The 20328-nt window shown below is 37.2% G+C and overlaps 1 protein-coding gene across 4 annotated transcripts in view; it reads right to left on the bottom strand.

Annotated features, from left to right (window-relative positions):
* Positions 1-1253: 1253 nt before the first annotated feature.
* The window catches only part of PDS5B (PDS5 cohesin associated factor B), a 124295-nt gene continuing 105220 nt past the window's right edge, over positions 1254-20328 (bottom strand). Inside the window, exons 27-35 of one of the 4 annotated variants that reach the window (XM_052812212.1) lie at positions 20126-20258; positions 19212-19331; positions 18757-18819; positions 15730-15875; positions 13572-13677; positions 8516-8958; positions 8323-8424; positions 5171-5312; positions 1254-4349 (exon numbers count right to left, since the gene is read on the bottom strand). In XM_052812212.1, the coding sequence (XP_052668172.1) occupies positions 4314-4349; positions 5171-5312; positions 8323-8424; positions 8516-8958; positions 13572-13677; positions 15730-15875; positions 18757-18819; positions 19212-19331; positions 20126-20258 (1291 nt within the window). In that variant the 3' untranslated portion in view covers positions 1254-4313. The remainder of the gene's footprint in view (positions 4350-5170; positions 5313-8322; positions 8425-8515; positions 8959-13571; positions 13678-15729; positions 15876-18756; positions 18820-19211; positions 19332-20125; positions 20259-20328) is intronic. The other 3 variants (XM_052812213.1, XM_052812215.1, XM_052812214.1) reach the window with 3 other exon arrangements.

The following is a 20328-nucleotide window of genomic DNA, read 5'->3' as shown; positions in this document are numbered from 1 at the left end:
TGAAAGTGCTACTAAAAACCACATCATGAGTGTAGTGAGGCACTGAAAAAAATGCAAGCGTGAAACCTTTTTGTTACTGCCTATACACACGGTATGATACTACGTTTATCCTGCCTATACAAATACAATGGCACTTGGTGAACCCTGTGCAGAGGTCACATCTTCTAGGCAGCAGAATTTAAAAGAACTTTAAAGCAAATTGGGTAGGGGTTTTTCTATATTTCTATCCCAGTTGCCAACATTCAGCTTCCTACTTTTCCACTAGCAAGAAAATACCAGAAGCTGTACTGTATGTAACGAAGCAGGCATCTTAAGTACGTTAGACAAACCTACTGACACAGCAGGAAGTGTGCTTATGTCTGTCGAATATAAGTCACTTCTGTCAGTGTTAGGAAATTGCACCTAAATTAGTAAACATCTTTTGTAAAGGCAACAACCAACCAAGATGCAAAGACTGGAATAGCAATCTCTGAGCATAATGGGAAACAGGAATGCATTCAGGTACTTCTGATGGATGACGGGACAGACGGTCTTCGTCAGCTGAATTTTATCATTTTGGGCATCACAGAGCAATCAGACTAGCAGGATGGCCATCTAGAACTCATCTTAATCATGTGTTTGTAGACACGCTGCCTTGGGCAAACATGGTAGTATACCTGAATGTGTTTCTTTAAAAAATTCTTCGTAAAATATGTACTGCACCTACCTTGATGAGGTAGATATGTACCAATCTCTACAACATATATATATATTTATATATATATGTATATTTATATAAGTATATATATATTTAAACAATGACAAGTTTTAAAAATATTTCCATTGACAAAAATTTTGTATGTCTAGGGTATAGAATTTTAAGATACATGTATGCTTTTTTCATTACATGCCCTGTGTGCACAAGTGTTAGAATATTCAAACATATCAATGTACTTGGTTTTGTACTTGTATTTGCATAGGACGAATGCATTTAAGAACTAACCCCACAGAACCACAGGGATGTAAACTTGCAGGATCCAAAAATCTATTGTGTGTGTTCACAAAAGCAGACTTTGATAATCTGTCAAAACCTACACATGCAAAAAAAAAAAAAAAAAGCAAGAAAACTGCACACACATCTGTGTGAAGTTTGGTAGTGGTTTTTGTTGTTTTGGTTTTTTTTTTTAGAATATTGGGTGACAAATGCTATGCCAGAATGAAGTATTTAATCTTCAAGTCTAAGTTTTTTGCAAGTTACTCACAAATTGAGCATATTCATTTTCAGTGGAAATGTCTTTAATATGAATGCTTTTTTGTAAATTCTAATGGTTTTGTTCACATAGATCGAAATGTCAAAACAGCAAATGTCAAAGTATTTGAAAAAAGGTTCAATTTTACTAGAAAATAAAGTCAATTGGCAGAGTCAAGTAGAGTTAATACAGAATTCTAGATTATCCTAGGTGGAATAGGTGTACTCACACTAGAACTTTCAAGCAATTCCATGTTTCCTTCCTATTAGTGCATTAGCTAGCCCTAAATATGAATTATCTCCGTTGATGACAAGTAAAAAATCCCATGCTTCTGGAAGCAGAGTGAATTATTCTTAAACAGCAGTATCAAGATTACAATCACTGTTTGCACTTTGCATATGAACTACAGATCACTGAAAGTTTCCTGTTGCACTGCAGCAAGAAAAGGAAACATAACGCAAGCTTAATTTGCTGCGAAGTACAGCAAGATACTTCGGTAATCTCGCAAAAATTTCATACTGGAACTTGTTACAGTGAGTTCAATTTGATCTTTTAATGTAATACAGTACATTTTTATAAACTTAACATTATCATTGCAGAAGAGCATGCTAACTGAATGTTAGCAATTTATCTTTTATACATAATTATACTCTACTGTTGCTACTGTACGCAGATCTCAAAATGTTAGTACATAAAATATTCATTTTCTTTATATGAGATGAGAATGAACTTAGAAGAGGTTTGAATATAAGAATGAAGTATTTGCTGTGCCTATTTCTCAAGAAATAATGAATTACACATTATAACCCAAGAAATCAACATTTAAATTGCAAAACTATAGTTTAAATTTACATTAAACATTATGATCAGTAATGTGCATCAATATTCGATGAAGTGTAACCTAACCATGTTTATGCACATAAAGCCCCAAGAGTCTGCAGCAGTTTCAGCATCAATTTTTCATATTTTTGTATAAAATGGACTTAACGGTACATCTTCCATAAATGTTTTCAGTGCAATTCTGTCAAAGAGGAAAATATAAAGCTAGCTTTCAATCATTTTATACCATTAAAAAAACCGCCAACAACTTGCATTTGCACTGCTGAAGCATAAGTAAGCCAGTTCCGTTGTGCCAACTATTTAAAAGGCAATTTAAATCAACCGTAATTGCCTTTTTAGGCAGCATTTCCCCCATATTGATAGGTATAAATGTTGAAAAGCTGAATACTGGAGGGGGGGGAAGTCAAGCTGAGGCAGAATAATCCAGTTGTTTATAATACTTTTCTCCATTGGTAACAAAAAAGAAGGCATAATGAAAAAAAAATCTAAAGGTTTCTTTACTAAAGGTCTTATAGTTTGGAAATCATAAATCCGTGTTTTAGTATTATCCTTTCCTCTAATCTTTACAGGCCACCTTGCAACTATAACTTATTGATGGATTATATGAAAATGCTCCATTATTCAATGAGATAAAATTTTTTAAAGTTAGAAATCAATTTTTTTCACATGTTGTCAACTGTAGGGAAACAGAGGGAGAACAGCACCTGAAATTACAATATGTGCTTGGCTAAGCATAGTGTAGTAACCTATACATTTTGGTTCAAAGACACAGTTTGTAAACTGTAAAACTGCATACAGGATACTGCTTTAAGTATTTTGTTTCTTTTTTTTTTTTTTTTCTTCCTTTCGCAGATTATACCTAACACCCCCCCCCCCCCAACCCCAACCTCTCTATGGTAGCACAAAATAAAAATGGAGCTTCATTCAAATCTTGAATACCTTGACTGCAATAATCAACAGCTGGTTATTCAACAGAAACTTAGCTCTTCATACCAAAAAAATTTGGCTCAAAAACAAAAAAACCAAAAAGGTACAATAAACTCTCAATAAAAGGTTCTCTCATGAGGCAACCTACCATATACTACTGCTAGATACGAGTTTCCAAAAAAACATTACATCCCATTTTCAGCACATTTTTCATAAACATGCAACTTCACTATAAAATACAAAACACTTGGCTCTCAAGAACAGCTTTATAAAGACACACTGCATCAATAAAATTTTTCTTTGTGATTAACTTTACATTGTAATAAGAACTGTATTTTCACTGATGTTTATATATCAGATTTCATATTATAATGTAGTAATAATTTGCTCTTTGTGAACATCATGTTCAGAAGGAAATATCTATACACATTAACATACTAGACTATTAAAAACTCAGTTACAGAATTTTATTGATACAGTAGATTAATAAAAACTGATAGGGGAAGATAAAATGGGTAGGGTATTCAGTACATTATTTAATAACACACTTTTAAAATTAAAATATTTTAAATCCTTTTTGAATTTTCAATGCCACTAGAAGTCCAGAAAAGTCTGGCATCAATACTGAGGTGTAAAACAAGTCAAACAACTTCTTTCACAATTTGCATCTCTTGTATTATTCTATCCAACATTGTTCAACTGCAAAAGAAAGTAATTTAGCACCTCTGATGATAGGTAGGTGCCTAAAGGTAAACACTAGGTTAGATTCATGAAGGAAACAAAGACCTTTTTTTTTTTTTCTTCTTCTTCTCAACAAATAGTGGCAAAAAAAGTGGCACTATTTGTTTAACTGATTATTTTTTTTCACAGTTAAATGTCAACAAGAGTACAAATACGAACACTGACAGATATTGCTTGAGATCAATTTTCAACAAATTCTGTTCTTTTTTAAATCAATAGATCCAATAAACAGTGGGGTACTGTCAGTTTAAAGCCGCAGATAAAAGCTATACAAGCACTTTAGAAGTCAGAAACATTAAAAAAAGAACTATTTACAGTTTTCTTCTTTAGTTCGTATGTCTACAAAGCCAGCGCACATTACACTTCACAAAAATCCACAGTTAATGATATCAACATGTGTGTGGCTAAAGCTTGTGACCCTAGGGACTGCAAATGCAGGGGCAGTAAAAGTAAAATAGGTTTTGTCTCTTTTTCAGCAACCCCATTTGTGCACTAACAGCTTCATTCAGTCTCAAGCTTTATATTAAAAGCATTCTTCAAAGCTTTCACCTGGAAGGCTGATAACTACATGCTCACTCATCGCCTTTCCCTTTTGGAAGTTCTGCGACGGACCTGTTTGGAGAAGAAGTATTTTAAATGTTTTTACAGGAAAATTCTGAAAAATTCAAGAATAAATATATTTTATAATGGAAAAAATGCTTAGTCTCACAATAATGTTTGAGTACGTGTATACAGTGTCATTCATTACTCATTTTATCACAGGTACAAGTCTCAGTCAATGACCAGGACATAACTTTCTTTGATGTTACTGAGCCTGTGTGCTTCAAGTATTCAAAACCAATCCAGTTTCCTTTGTCAGAGTTTTCATACACTCAGATGCTCCAATCACTGGATGTGTCCAAAAGCGTGAAGGCATTCACAGTTATATTTTTAGTATTACTACTAACATTACTAACATATTTGGATGAAATAAATATAAAAATAAACTTATTTTAATGTATTTGCATATGCTGGTAAGAGGAAGAAATTGGTTTAGGATTCTGCTCCAAGATTCCATACTTATTTTCCAGTACTATTTGTTCTGTGTTCCTGTTTTGTATAAAGAAACATTATTCACTATTATAATCTAGCTGAGAAGAATGGGCGTGAGTTACCTGGAAAATAATTCCACGAGGTACTACACAACTCAGGCAGACAGATAACAAAGCTATACAGAACAGAAAATTTACAATGCTTGACAAAAACTGACGTTTTCTAAGAAATGCAGCTTCTCTGGGAAACTACAGTGCACCACCACTACATAACAGTGGCAGTTGACAACCACCTCATTCATTTTAAAGGAGGAAGGTTAAGTTCTAAGAACAGGAGAAGTCATTCTCTGAACATCAATACACAGAGGACACCACAAAGAAAATCTCAGGCATTTCTCTTACATTGATTGTGGAAACTTCCTCCTCTTCCATTACTTCTTCCTGGGGAATGTCATCACTGACAGGTGAACTACTCTGAAATACATCCATCTCTTCACTAGATTCATTCTCTTTACTGGCTGCTTGTTTGGAACGTCCCGCACGGCTACAATCAGAAGAAAAATAAAGATCAGTTTCACAGTATATAGGACTGCACATGTATAAACCGTATGAGAGCAAACATTCTACTTTACGAGAACAGCAGCCTTAAAATTTCATGTTATATAATACTTCTGTCTTATATACCTATCTAGTTCATCCATACACAGAATAGAAGTGGAACTAGGAGGCTGGACAACAGCATTTGAAAACCAGATTCTTCCAGAATAGATGGCTAGGAGTACAAAGTTGGACAATTTTTGCTACTATAGACAAGGCAGATTTTTCTCTTCAGTGCCAGAATACAGGCCAAAGAAGGCTGACACAACAGTAACCACTGAACAGGAAAAGCCAAACAGCCACAGACTGAATACTTGGGTTTTGGGTTTTTTTTTTTTCCTTCTATTCAATTCCATGAATAGATGTACTCTATTTCTATAGGAGTTTATACACAACAAAATATGAATAACTGTACCTATGTTTTTACAGACCTAGGAGAACCCATGTTGCTATTTATGAAATTAACACTATAATGAACCTAAATGCAAATCTTCCAAGCTAGCTCATGCTAAGAGCTAGGGATAATCAGGATAACAATACCTTAATCAGGATAATCAAGAACAATCAGTCAACAATACCTTAAATTGTCTGTGTTAGTCATGGGAGCTGAACCACAAGCAAAAAGCACCCATTTGCTTAAAATGAGAACTAGTCCCCCCATGCCTTAAAAAGAAAAAGCCACCTAGATATGTATCCAAAACTACACAGCTGCACCCACTTTACCATTTTGGTTTGGGTCATTAGCACAGTTCAGGGTCAAATCACTGAATCATCCCACTTACTGCAAATGCAGTCTTGGTGCACCCAAACTAGGTGACTTTTTGGATAAAATTAAGCCAGAAACTCTGTTCCAAGCAGACAACAAACACACTTCAGTGCCCAGTGGGGGCATACAGATCTAAAACAACTGTCCTCTGCAGCATCAAACCACACAGGTGGTGCGAATTTTCAGTCCTGAGAACCACTCTAGAATCTGTACAAAATAACATCTCTGAATTACATATAGTAATTATAGCGTAGTGGGGTTTCAGCACCAACCAACCAACATGACATTCTTTGAGAAACGATACAAATTAGCCCAACTCAACCCTTCCAAGACTGACAGAAGCAACAGAGTTGAAAAGGAAACAGAAGAATTATTGACAAGCTAGGTTCACCTTTTCACACATTACAAAAATAAGCCAGTTCATGCATGCTAATTGGTAACCCAATTAGCTATCAGGAATAAGTTATACACTATCACCTTATAAGTAAAATCCCAAATTCTTATGCCAAATCCATCCCCAAGGAGCCCAGAAAGCTTTAAGCATTTGGATTAAATATATTCTATCTTGTGGTACACAGTGCTGCTCAGTCTATCAACTCCCTTCAGTTAAAACTGCTGTAGTTATGTGTGTAGAAAAGGGAGAAAGGTCTTACTACAACGCACTTTGAAGACCGAGGAATTACTGTGGTCTCACCTTTTTCTTGCAGATTTGGAAAAAGGACAGTCAAAATTTGGATGGTCTGATCACAAAAAATAAAAAATACATACAGTATTTTATTGGATCAAATCTATAATAGAACCAACAACTCTGAACCCTGAAACATCTTACTTGGGCTCCTCATGCCAGGAACAATGTACATGCACATGAGCAAGAGCTATGCCTGTTACTGATCACATGTACTGATACAGTTTACTTTCCATTTAAAATGGGGTAAAGAAACGGACTGAGTTCACTGAGAAGTGAATCAGAAGGTACTTAAGTATTTACTAAAGGGCATGTTTGACAAATGCCACATAACACATCACTCAACAATAACTTGTCGGTATGTCTTCTCTTCTACATTAGCAGTTTCCAACTCTTGTTCCACTGCACATGTAGCAGTGACTTCTGTAGTAACCAAGACAGTGCTGGGACCTGTGTTTCTGGTTACAGAGTAAAGGAGCGGGAGAGGTCTGACGTGAGGTAGGGAAACAGAACACTGCAAAGGTCGGGATATTGTGTGTGCAAAATGCCAGAACATGTGATCCGGTGTGAAACTAGAATTTGAATGGAGGGTACAAGCTTGTTCAGGCAAAGATCTCCGGTACAGAAGATCTCCAGGGACAGCCAAATTGGTACATTAAACTGCCAGAGAAAGATCAACGTGATGCTAAGCCCAGAAACTAGAAAAACAACAGAGTAATACCAAATGCCAGACTGAAGATGTGTGTAAGTAGCGCCCTAAGGAATTTATCACCAGGTTCTGGAAAAGTATCTTACAAATCTGTTCCATGAGGTGCAGTTTGATACCAGTGGGCAAATAAGTCCTGTCCACTTGTACACCTCTGCTTTACATATATTGCATATACATTTACAGAAAAGGTAGAGATACCTGTAGTTTCCTACAGTAGGCACAAGAAAATGAAGCTAGCCACAGAGTTTACCTTTATTTTGGAGCTTAATACACCTCAGAATTTTCAAGAGCTGCTATCCTTCACAGATTGTAGCACATTTTATTCATTTGCAAATGATTCAAGTGGATAATAAGAAAGCCACAAATTAGAACGTAAGTGAACATTAATTTAAGGAGAATCAGAATAAACTTAATTCTCCACAATACTGTATCACCACAGTAACAATTTGATTCTTCCTCCCCATCCAAAACAAATGGGAGCACTTTTTGCTCCCTGAAGTCCTAATAAAGCCCTATCTTCAAGGCCTTCATGTGCTTTATTGACTTTTCTCCTAGAAGAGCAAAGCTACGTATATGCTACCTGAGCACATTAAACTTACTCGTAGCCTCTTGCTCTGGTTTGAGATGCTCTAGGAGAAGCAGCTAGGAAAAACATTTTAGAAATAACAATGGCAATTTATTTTCTTAACTGTCAATTAAAGTATTCTGAAATATTTTCAGCAAATGATTGTTTGGGGGCACAGAGGCATATTTTTAATTTTCACTAAACACAAATTCAGAAAATATTCACCACTTACACTTTTTTTTGCTGTGATGGTGGTGTTTTTGATGGCCTTCCTCGTCTTTTCTGTGGCGTAGACTGTGCTGATTCAACTGTACTAGTTTCAGATGGTTCTGCTCTGTTTTGAGGAAGACCCAAATTGCAAAGTATCAAATTATAACTAATGTCCAAGGATAAAAAAGATGCAGCTTACAAGACGACGGACTTACCTCTGCTGTGTTCTTTTCGGTGTTCTATTTTGCCTGCCTTTTGGTTTTTGTTCAATGTTTTCAGTTTGCCTTTCTTCTTCCTCCTCCTCCTCTTCTGCTGCAGCTGCTGGTGGTTGTTTTTTTTTGCTCCTTTTTGATGACTTCGCTACTGGTTCTTCCTTTGGTGGTCCCCCATTATTTGCTTTGGGAGGGCGTCCTCTTCTCCCTTTCTTTGGTGGACTGTTCTGTTCATCCTCACTTTCTATTACATCTTCTTTTAGCCGTTTTTCCTCTTGCCATTGTGTTTCATCAGATTCTGAAACAACTGCAGGTCTCTTCCTTCCCCGTTGACTACCTCTAAGTTTCTGCTCTTGACCCAGTTTATTCAGGTCATCTATGCTTAGTTTCTCTTCTGAATCTGTGACAGCTGCTTTCTTCCTTCCTCTAGGCTTCTCCATCTCTGACTGAAAAGGTAAGATTACATCTTTAAATTAAAAAATTAAACTGCCATATTAAACCGTCACCTACGCAAAAGCTACAGAAACTTTCCCCAGCAAGACAGAGTCTTCAAGTTACACAAGCTGTCTACCAAGATTGTCTACCATATCCATTTCAACTACATTTACAAAAGTATAAACACACACACACATATAAAATGCCAGAGAAGAGAGAAAGATTATTTCAAAGGTGAGCTGTTAAAACACTGAAGTGTGTAAGGTCTTCCTCATTTGTGTCCTCAGCTGTGTCAAACACGACTGGCTAGAACATCCATAACTGCATTTTTACCAATAAAAAAATATAAAGATATAAAGGATGGGAATTGTCAACTTGTGGCTTCAGTTCTGTTGTGAGCTTCAGGGTGCTTATGCCTGGCTCTCATGCTGGCAGTGGCCAAGCACTAATACAGAAGACAGTGGGCAACCGGAATTCATAATTGTAGAAAGAAGCACAGGAATTAGTGGTAGCTGCCAAAGCACTGCTGTCAGAGCTGTACTAAGACTCAACATTTGCTCTGTGCAGCAAAAAACCCCACCCAACCCTTAAAAGAATCATAAAATAGTTTGAGTCAGAAGAGAGCTCTAAAGATCATCTCCTTCCAAACACCCTGCTGTGGGCAGGGACATCTTCCACTAGATCAGGTTGCTCAAAGCCCCATCCAACCTGGCCTTGCACACCTCCAATGATGGCACATCCACAACTTCTCTGGGCAACCTGTGCCAGTATCCTACCATCCTCACTGTAAAAAATTTCTTCATTATGCCCAATCTAAACCTAACCTCTTTCAGTTTAAAACCATTGCCCCTTGTCCTGTCACTTGCAGGCCCTGGTAAAGTCTTATCTCTGTCTTTCTTATAAGCCCCCTTCATATATTGAAAGGCCACAATAAGGTCTCCCCAGAGCCTTCTCTCCTCCAGGCTGAACAACCCCAGCTCTCTCAGCCTTTCTTCATAGGAGAGGCATTCCAACTCTCTGACCATTTTCATGGTCCTCTTCTGGACCTGCTCGAACAGCTCCATGTCTGTCTTGTAATGGGGACCCCAGAGCTGGAAGCAGTACTCCAGGTAGGGTCTCACTAGAGCGGAGTAGAGGGGGCAGAACCACCTTGCTTGACCTGCTGGTAATGCTTCTTTTGATGCAGCCCAGGATACAATGGGCTTTCTGGGCTACAAGCGCACATTGCTGGTTCAGGTCCAATTTTTCATCCACCAGTGTCCTGCTCCCAACCCCTTCATCCCCCAGCCTGTATTGATACTGAGGAGTGCCCTGAGCCAGGTGCAGGACCTTGCACTTGGCCTTGTTGAACCTCATGAGGTTCCCATGGGCCCGCTCCTCAAGCCTGCCAAGGCCCCTCTGGATGGCATCTCTTCCCTTTAGCATATCAAGAAAGGTAGAACTGTTTCTGAATCATATGCTTTTAGAACAGAAACTATGCTTTCACCTCTCCATGCTCTAGTTCTGTAAAGTGCACAGTAAAGAGCCACAAACAGTACAAAGATTTCAATAAACAGCTATTAGGGCCAGAAGGATCGCTTCAACCAGCCCCTACCCCTGGTGGGGTGATGGGTATTTACCCACCTACCATTTGATGGGAATCACGACTATTTCATTTTGGACCATTTCATGGTCCAAAAGTCCAAATACTTACAGTATATCACAGTTTCATACCAATGTTTATTCAAACTAACTTTACTGTATTTCAACACATACAAACATTCATTTATTAGAATTTGCCACATCGCAATTTAATCTACATAACGACAGTTATGCTACTTAAAACCAGATTGAATGGGGTTTTTTTCCTTCACATCTCCCTTGTGACATAAGATAGAAGTCAGCTTACAAATACATGTCTCCACTTTATCCATAAACCCTGGTCAAGAAAAGCAGAAAGAAAAGCTGGAAAGGGCATGACGAAAAAAAGTAGAAGACATTGAAGGACAAAGAATTACACTAGAAGAAAATAAGGAAAATGTTTGAACAATGATGACATCTCCTGCCAGTTCATAACTTCAGTAACAAAACTGTTGATCTAGATCAGTGACATCCTCATTATTCCCTGTTCTATTTGCTTTTGCAGTGATTCTGCGCATCGGTCATTGCAGCTGCTTTTACAAGGTAAGTAGTTGTAGCCAAGTTTCAAAGTAGAGTTTCACACTCAGGTTAATAAGTGTCCCACAACCTTAGAACCAAGGTGTTACTCTGTGATGTAATCTGGTCAAATATACTGAATAGTGACATCTTCAAAACATGGACTTTCTGCTCCCCAACTAAAATTCTGCTTCTCAGTTAATGCTTGCTATAATCTGCTCCCCAGCTCCAAAAAAACCAAAAATGAGATCTGAATCAATGACTTTAAGCAGCTTGCTTACATATTCAAAGTGAAATACAAATGCCCTCAAAAGTACTAAAAATACTGAACTGTATTTGCTTTATCCCTTAGCTTTGTCAGTTACCAATTCAACCTAATGCTGCTAAACATGAATTGCAAGCCAGCAGCTGCTTGGACTCTCAGACTTTTCCAGGTTTACAGCTGGTAACACATCAATACAGGAAGCATCAGAAGTGGTGGGGGTTTTTGTTTGTTTGTTTGTGGGTTTTGTTGTTGTTGTTTTGTGGGGTTTGTTTTGTTTTGTTTGTTTTTTAAACAAGAGATTTCTGATTTTTCTGGTTTTCTTATAAGCCAGTTTGCTTTTCCCACACAGTATCACAGTATAAGATGGTTATTTACACTTCAAGACAAGCAAAAATTCAGGACATTTTTACTAGTCAGTAGCTTATGTCCCAAACAACCTAGAAAAATGCAACAGACTGACTTAATGGGAGAATAAAGATGTGTCAGAGACAGTCAAAAGAAATAAAGCAGCAGTGACATCAGATATAGGACATCCTTAATGCATTCTAGAAAATCCAATTGTAACAAATCTGATCTTGTTTGTATTATTACTTTTTCATGTATATCCCAAATACTGCAAAATTTACAGACTGCTAACTGTTATTAAGGCACAAAGAGCAGAAATTTACTAGTGGTATGTGAAATTCTTATTATTTGAACTGCTCTTAGAATTACAATACAGTTATAATTTTTCTTTGGTGGTTTATTTTTCTGTATTCTGATACAGGTGTAAATACTGCTTGAGACAATATTTAGCCTGTTTATAATTTCATTAACATATTAAAGCACTACATCCGAGTGAGAGTCCAAATAATTTTTTATATCCTCATTAGGAATCTTTAGCATTACTGATCTACAGAAATACATAAATCCATCAGTAAGAATCAGTAAGGACAAGGCTACCACTTTCAAAGGCCTACAACTCTCAAAGGCCTTGGTTAGCAGTCATTCACTAAAACTTCTGAGATGCATGTAATTTCTCCTGAATGATCCTGACACTGTAAAAGAGCATAGCAATGACACCATTCTGCTACCCCTTGGTGTTCACTGTTCTCACAGAACAGTTTGTTTGTCTAACAGCATAGGCAATATGCTTGTTAATCTTTAAGACTATTTTACATCCTGCTGAACTGTATTTGTCTGTAAGTATCAGTTAGCTAGCTCACTCTGCCCTAAAAGCCTGTTGAAGACCACATTACACATAATCAGACAGCTTTAAAATCATGCTGCAAATTCTACTTGTGATAGCTGGCTTTCAGAACCAACCATTTTCCTGCCTTCACTGCAGTACAAGTTGCACGCAGGAAAACAGAATCCCTATGGCTATTCAGATAACTCTTCCTTGCGCTTCTAAATCCAATGTCAAATCATGATGTCCTCTTGGTATTCTAGATAACCAGAGAACAAACAGTTGCTATTCCTTACAGCTGTTGAAAGGAAAACACATCTGGCTGGAAAAGGAGAACATGCCTTAGCACCAGTGATGGGACAGTACAAAAAAAGGCAAGAATTATAATCTATCAACACTGTAATGAGGTATTATCACTTTGCTAGCTACAAGCAAGACACCATGTATGATACAGACTTTTACAACCTCAGAAGGCAATCTGAAATTTCAGACATGTTAAACCGCTCCTCCAAAACTCCAGTATAGTTATCAAACTAATCCAATTAATTCTTCCAAAGCTGTATTTCAAGTAAACATCAAGAACACATACAAAAAAATCTCTACCGTATATTGGGGAACAGAATTGCAAGGAAGCTATCAACTTGAACAATGTCCCAACACTTCATCAACAAATCCTAAGAATGAGACAAATCACGGATTAATTCTCGTCAACCTAGCTCTAGCAGTATCTACCCCTGTCAATATTACCAATATCCTACAAATCATAACTGGTAATCCTGAAAGCTTACGGCAGCTGTCAGAAGGATGCAAAGGTAATATAATGTACACGTGAAAACCAGACAAACTGAACCTTTTTTTCATTGTACTTTCATATCCAACTCTAAAAACATTTCCAGTAGTTTACAACATTGACTCAGTTTCACGTTTCAGCATATTTTCTTGAATGATATCAAGAAATGTGGTACCACCATTAATGTGGTACAACCACATTAATTTTTATTTTAAAGTCCTGGTGACTTAAAATGAAACATCTGCAATGCAACCAAACAGCTCACCCTTACAAGATCAGAGTCGTCCCTTTTGTCAGTTTTCTTCCCTGGTAAGGGCGAAGCCAGTGTGAATTCTTCATTTTCACTGTGGTCCATTTCAGTACTGTCAAGCCTAGAATGAATAAACATTTATTCTCCTCGTTATTATAATACAATGTACAATCATAAAAAAAAAAATCTATATTAAGAACAACAATCTTCAGAAGAAGTCTATTCCTAAACCATGAACAATCTGGCAGAAAGAACCTTTCACTCTGGCTACTATAGCCACCACATATTACAAGCCAGAACATCTAAGTCTCAGGACAAAGGTGTCAATCATTAAGCCAAGCTGAATTTTCTTTTTTCACTGGGGAAGATAAGCAGCTTTTTGAAACAGAAGAGCCTTACTGAGTTTCAAGGGATCTGTGCATTTGTATACATTTGCATACACTTCCATAGACCAAAGATCCCCACAGAAAGACCAGCCAAAGCACGCACACTTTCCTATTGTGAGGTTTAGGCAATAAAACAGCAGATTTAGATTTCAGAGACCAGTTCATCCCTCAAGCTTTCTGTTGTTATTTAGGGCAGCAATTTCATTTTTATTTCAGTTTCTACATATGTAAATGTGGACAATAATACCACTTGCATAAGTAAAACACTGAGACCCAAAGATAGAAGCTAATATACAAAAGCCAATACACAAGTAATTTTGTTTCATCTGCCCTGGGGTACAGAGAAGCAATATTTTTAAACAACAGTGCAGTTTTTTTTAATGAAAAGAAATATGCTATGTGCTGAAATGAAAAGCAGGCACTGCATAGACTGAGAAAGACGTTCTCACTCCTACAAGTATAAAATCCGTAGTAACAGTGACATAATCAGAAGCTCAGTTTTTACACATAGTCTTAACAGATGTGAGCTTGCCTCTGTATATTCAGTCAGACTGAATGGGAAATACCATGCATACTGAATCATAACCATCACTTCTAAAGGACTTTCTTCTTTGGTATCTCCACTCAAAACACTAATCAGTTTAACTCGGGCGAACTGGGGAGATCATGAAGATGACAGAATATGTTAGGCTGTGAGTGCAGCATTTTTTTAAATGAATTAGATGTAGAACAGTATTGGTCTCAGATTCATTTCACTGGATATAGAGAAGAATCTGGATTCCAACCTGTCTTTGGTCAATAATGTATTTCAGCATGTGAACCTGCATGACTTGTAAGAAATAAGCCTTCCTGTGGACTTTCAATGGAATTGAGAAGTATTTCTTGTAAAACACTGCACTACGTTTAAAATTAATATTGTATATTAAATAGTCACAGAAATACCAAATAAGAAGTCTTATTTCCAAACATAACATTTCCTCAGAGTCTTGAAGTAATATGAGAAAATATGAATAGTGGGTGCTACGCAATCTCTAAATGTCTGTGAAAAAAATTAATGATAATGTGACTTTCAGTTAAAAAACGAACATAAAAAGATACAGTAACTGGTGAATAACCTAAAAAATTGAAACAAAATAAGCTATAATTTTTAAAGACACATAACTAGAAGAAGATTTATGTAGCATTACAGTACATTCCCCTCTCTATCATAGAAGGAATCTAAAATCCAAAAAAGTTTATCTGCAAAGTCTGAACTGCAGGACAAATTTATAGAGGAGGAAGTCATGTGAGATAACCACAATGGCCTACCAGCCCTCCCTGTCTATGATGTGTTGTTAACATTACAGCAGGCCACAAGGTTCCTAGGAACTGCAGATGTATGTATGTACACACACCCCTATACATACACACGTGTGTACATACGTATATACATGGAGGGGTTATATATATATATAAAAAACTATATATAACTACATTTATATATCTATATAAACCCCACCCACCACATATAAGGCTCTCCTTCCCTCCTATAGCCAACTCTGGATGTGATTTGATTCTGGTTTTTGGTTTTTTTTGTTTGTTTGTTTGTTTTGGTTTTTTTTTAAGTAAATTTATTTCCGGGGTTAGAAAGCCAAATTCATGGTTTCAGTTACACCAATGTGGTACTATAACTTTACTTCAAAATAAGATAATAAAATTCTGTTTCTCACTTAGAAAACATTATAGAAATATTCAAAGTTTCCATTACAAAGACTTGAAATATCAAAGCTCCTTTGTTGTCTACCAACCTCCCTTTGATCCTTCCTGGAGAGCTTGGATTTGAACTGCTGCTGGCATTGCTTACAGTTTCCATTCGAGAAGATTTGGATTGAGACTGCTTGCCTGCTGACGAAAGAGGCTTATTAACTGCTCCAAGAACATTGGCTGCTTTGGGCTGAAACCAAAAATATATTTCCTTTATTTTAAGCTACACATTTAGATATTGTTAACATGTACATGTACTATGCTTAAAAAATTCACAGATGTCACTTTCTGTAATCAACATCTTAATTTTAACACAAAGCAATAAACATTTTCATATGAAAGTTACAAAGAACACCAGAAGGAAGCTGACTAAGGTGTAATCAAAGAGCTAGCTGCCATGAAAACCAGTATTCTTCTCTCTACCCCTATAGTCTGTCCTCTTCTCACTGGTAGTACTGGGTGCTCACCTGACCTTACAGTAAGCCACTTCAGCACTTTTTATGCAGTTTGCTTTCTGCTGATCTAGCCGCCTGAACCAGCTCACCATTTGGATCAGATATGCATCTGTACTGGCAAAACAGAAATAGCAGTAGGACAGCCCTTTCAGCAAAAAAGCCATTAAACCGGCTTAGCTGTAATGGCAAACCACACTAATTTCAACTGGGAATGAATGAGAATCTAAAAAAAAAAAAAAAAAAAAAAAAAAAAAAAAAAGTCAAATACTGTGGAGAAGATTCTGATACTTCATGCACAGGTTTAAAAATGTTAGGCTTTTAATAGGTGCCAGAATTTCCAGACACCGGTGAGCTTCAGGTTATTAAGTGGATTATCTTTCAGACATGCCAAATACCTCCAACTCTTACTAACTTTTGAGAGAGCTGAAAGCGTTCAGTTACTCCTAAAGAGAATACACCTTTATGCCAAACACCCACATACAAGAATGTTGAATTAAAGACCATTCCCTACATTTCTCATTATCTAGAATGATCCATCTTCTATTTCAATACTAGGTTCTATCTATGTCTAAAGTTAGTGACAGCTAAAAAGAAGTTTAACATGCATCATCATCACATGCAACATCATAGCAGCTTTGAGTGTTCCTTTTTCAGAGATATGCACCATGGATGTACTGGTTATACTTTTATAGCCAGAGGAAATTTTACACTTGCACCAAAGATTCACTCTGCACTGGGTACAAGAAAAACAGCATAACCTTTCCAAAAATAAACCTTGGAGAACAAAATCCAGTTTAAGAATTTACATCTATTAGTTTAGAGCTTAATGTTAATCAATAAGCAAACACAGAAAGAGCTCAAAAGCAGAGAGATGTTCAAATTCACACCGGACTGGACCTCCTATCAAGGAGGGACTAACAGGGCCTGCACTAACAGCTCTTCCCTTACCACAGAACCTACATCCAAAGCCTTGCTGCCCTCAGGTCCTCTTCCCTGCTTGTATCAACCCCACTAACATCCACTCAAGCTAGTCTTCCATTCCGCAAAATAAGACACCCTAGACCAACTCTCATTTCACATTGCTCTCATGATGGTGGAAGAACTGACAATTTTTGGTGGTCAAATACACCTGTTTTGAGTTTGTGTGGTGGGGTTTTGGTAGTGGGGGAGGGACGGCAGGGGTGGCTCCTGTGAGAAGCTGCTGGAAGCTTCCCCAGCTTCAAGTCGGACCCGCCACTGGCCCAGGCTGAGCCCATCAGTGACAGTGGAAACACCTGTGGGAGAGCAGATTTAAGAGGGGAAACCTGCAGCGAGCAGGGGGATTGGGATGTGAGAGGAACCCCTCTGCAGATACCAAGGTCAGTGAAGGAGGAGGGGATGCCCCCGCAGCCCGTGGTGAGACAAGACGGCAGGCTGTCCCCCCCCCAGCCCACAGAGGGGAGCGGGGGAGCAGATGCCCACCTGCAGCCTGGGGAGAGAGGAGCCCACGCCGGAGCAGGGGGATGCCCCCGAAGGTGGCCGGGACTCCACGGGAAAGCCCGCGCTGGAGCAGGCTGTGCCTGAAGGACTGCAGCCCGTGGAAGGGACCCACGCTGGAGCAGTTCATGAAGAACTGCAGCCCGTGGGAAGGACTCATGTTGGAGAAGTTCATGGAGAACTTAATACTGACTGTTGATCAAAAATTCTACGAGACACAACTTCCTTTAAAAACTTTTGTCTTCAGTAAGAAGTGAATCTCTAATCCATGAAGTTCGAATACTCAAATGCACAATACAGTGATGATATATTCCAACCAATAAATGTTGGCTTTCAACTTCTAATCAAAGATGCTCCTGTACATCTGCATTTTTTCCTAACTTGCATTCCTCCTCTATTAGTAAGTTACTAGCTCACAGCTAATGCTTCATTAGCAAACTTAAGGGTAATGAAGATGCTCCGCTTTTATTTCTTTTGCAAGGTAGCAAATGAATGTTCTCCTGTAATCTAGAACAGGACGTGTTAATCCAAATGAAAACCACAATTTGTCTTTTCCTTTACTAGATTGTAATTTTATTCTAAAGAGTACCTGGGCTTAGTTTCAGTGAAGAACAAATATTGCCATTCAAGACAATGCATGCTTATAAAGAACAAATTAATATAACCATAGAACAGACAGTTACCTTGTAAGGTACTGTAAAATGGTATTCACCTTTGCCAAAGATTAATTTATGTGATTTTAAAAATCATTTATATTAGAGTTTTCCATAGCTGTCACTTCATATGCAGTATTCTAGTCTTCTGCAGAAAAAAGGTTAACCATTTTGCAAACTTGTGAGGTATTACAGGGTGGGTTTTTTTGGCCCCTCTTTTTAAAGACAACAGGCTTTGCCTACTATTACCACAACACAGCATAGACAGTAGCAGTTTTTCCCTTCTACCCATCTCTCTCTCTTTCTAACTGTTTACCTACCTTTGGTATATAAACCCTTTGGGCAGAAACAATCTATTTTCTTAAAATTGAAGTGTTTCATTTACTAAGTTTTCTTTAAAACAAACAAACAAACAAACAACAACAAAAACCAAGCCAAATTTGCAAACACAACACCAAAACCCCTAAAACCTCTACACCATACATACCTTTCCAGGAGTGAAAAAAGACTTCATTTCCGGAGGAAGATAATTTTTGGTGTTGCTGAAATTCTGTAAAGAAAGGAGGAAGGGGTTGGGAGGGAGGGGTGTGTGAATAAAAAAAAAAAATCACAGCAATAATCAATGAACAAGATACATACATTTTGGATGTAGTACTGAAAAATTTTCTTTACATCATTTATGCTTTTGAAATTTTAAACTTCAACAGCAATAACTCAGGGGGCAGGAGAAATCTGTGTCTGTATGCATATATAAATATTTCTGAAAACATATATGTACACACATTTTCAACTACATTATAATAGGGAGAAGTCTGAAGTTACAAGAACTATTGGAAAAAAAAAACAAACCAAAAAAAACCAAAACCCAAAACCAACCCTGAATTACAACTAACAAAGATTTAAACAGACTTATATCAAGAAAAATCAAATGCCAAAGTATACCTTGTCAGGTTGAGTAAAATATCTGGCTGGAAGTACAGGGTCTTTAGGGGATTCCAAACTGTATGTTGTACTCTTTGACATAATGATATTCATTGCTACATCACAGACTGTGTATAGTTTCTGTAAATAATAAAATTTAAAAAACCAAACAAATAACACTTTAGAAGTTCATTGCAAATCTTGACAAAAGACAGTATCTTCTGAGCACAGAACTACAAGAACTCACAGTTTAAAAGCAATCATCTTAAACATTTAACTTTAGCCTGCATCTTAAACAGTATATCCCAGGGTACTAAAATACAGGAGCAAAAGACAAAAGCACTGCAGGCCCAGCAGTTGAAGAGAGCTAGCTTTCATGATCTTTCTACACTTAATAATAGTGTATGCCATGGTTTTAGAGACAAAGCTAAAAAAAAAAAAAATTTCTCATCTCTGTGGGAAAAGCAGAAAAGTGACAATGATGCAAAAACCTCAAAAACAAGATCAGGGTTTGATACATTCACTACACGATACACATTGGAGACATCTAATGCATGTATTTTTTCCTCCTATACTAAGCTTACTCTTGCACTTTTAAAATCAAATATTACAAAGCATTGTAGTGGATGAGTTAAACAGTAAAAAATTACAGTTTATATATATTTAAAGTCAGCATTTAATAATCTTACTGAGACAGAAACAAAAGGACTGCAAACTATTACAACTCCCCTGCAAATGTGCAAGATCTACTGAAGCACAGGAAAATAACTCATCTAAACTACAATAAATATAATCATTACAGTATATAGAGTATCATCTCCCACATACAATTCTATTGAAAGACATTTTAAAGTTGGTTTGTAAACAAAAAAGCAACTCATTTCCAGAAGCAGGCCAGAATGAAATGCAGTTTCCAATCAAAAAGTATCACCTACTTCATTCATTTTTGGATCGTCTGGTCCTTGAGCATCCTTAGTCTGTTTGATATTTTCTACCATTTTTCTGATAAACGCATGACTGTTGTTTTCATTTTTAGCCATCAATATTTCCAGTATGAACCACAGGCACCTAAAGGAGAAATGCAGTACTCCTCATGAATAAAAATGCAAAAGAAATTCTTTTAAAAAGCACATGTGAG

The sequence above is a fragment of the Harpia harpyja genome, chromosome 17, assembly GCF_026419915.1.
Source record: "Harpia harpyja isolate bHarHar1 chromosome 17, bHarHar1 primary haplotype, whole genome shotgun sequence".
In the NCBI taxonomy this organism is placed as follows: Eukaryota; Metazoa; Chordata; class Aves; order Accipitriformes; family Accipitridae; genus Harpia; species Harpia harpyja.
The sequence above is the reverse complement of the archived record's forward strand: the minus strand, read 5'-3'. Positions and strand labels throughout refer to the sequence as shown.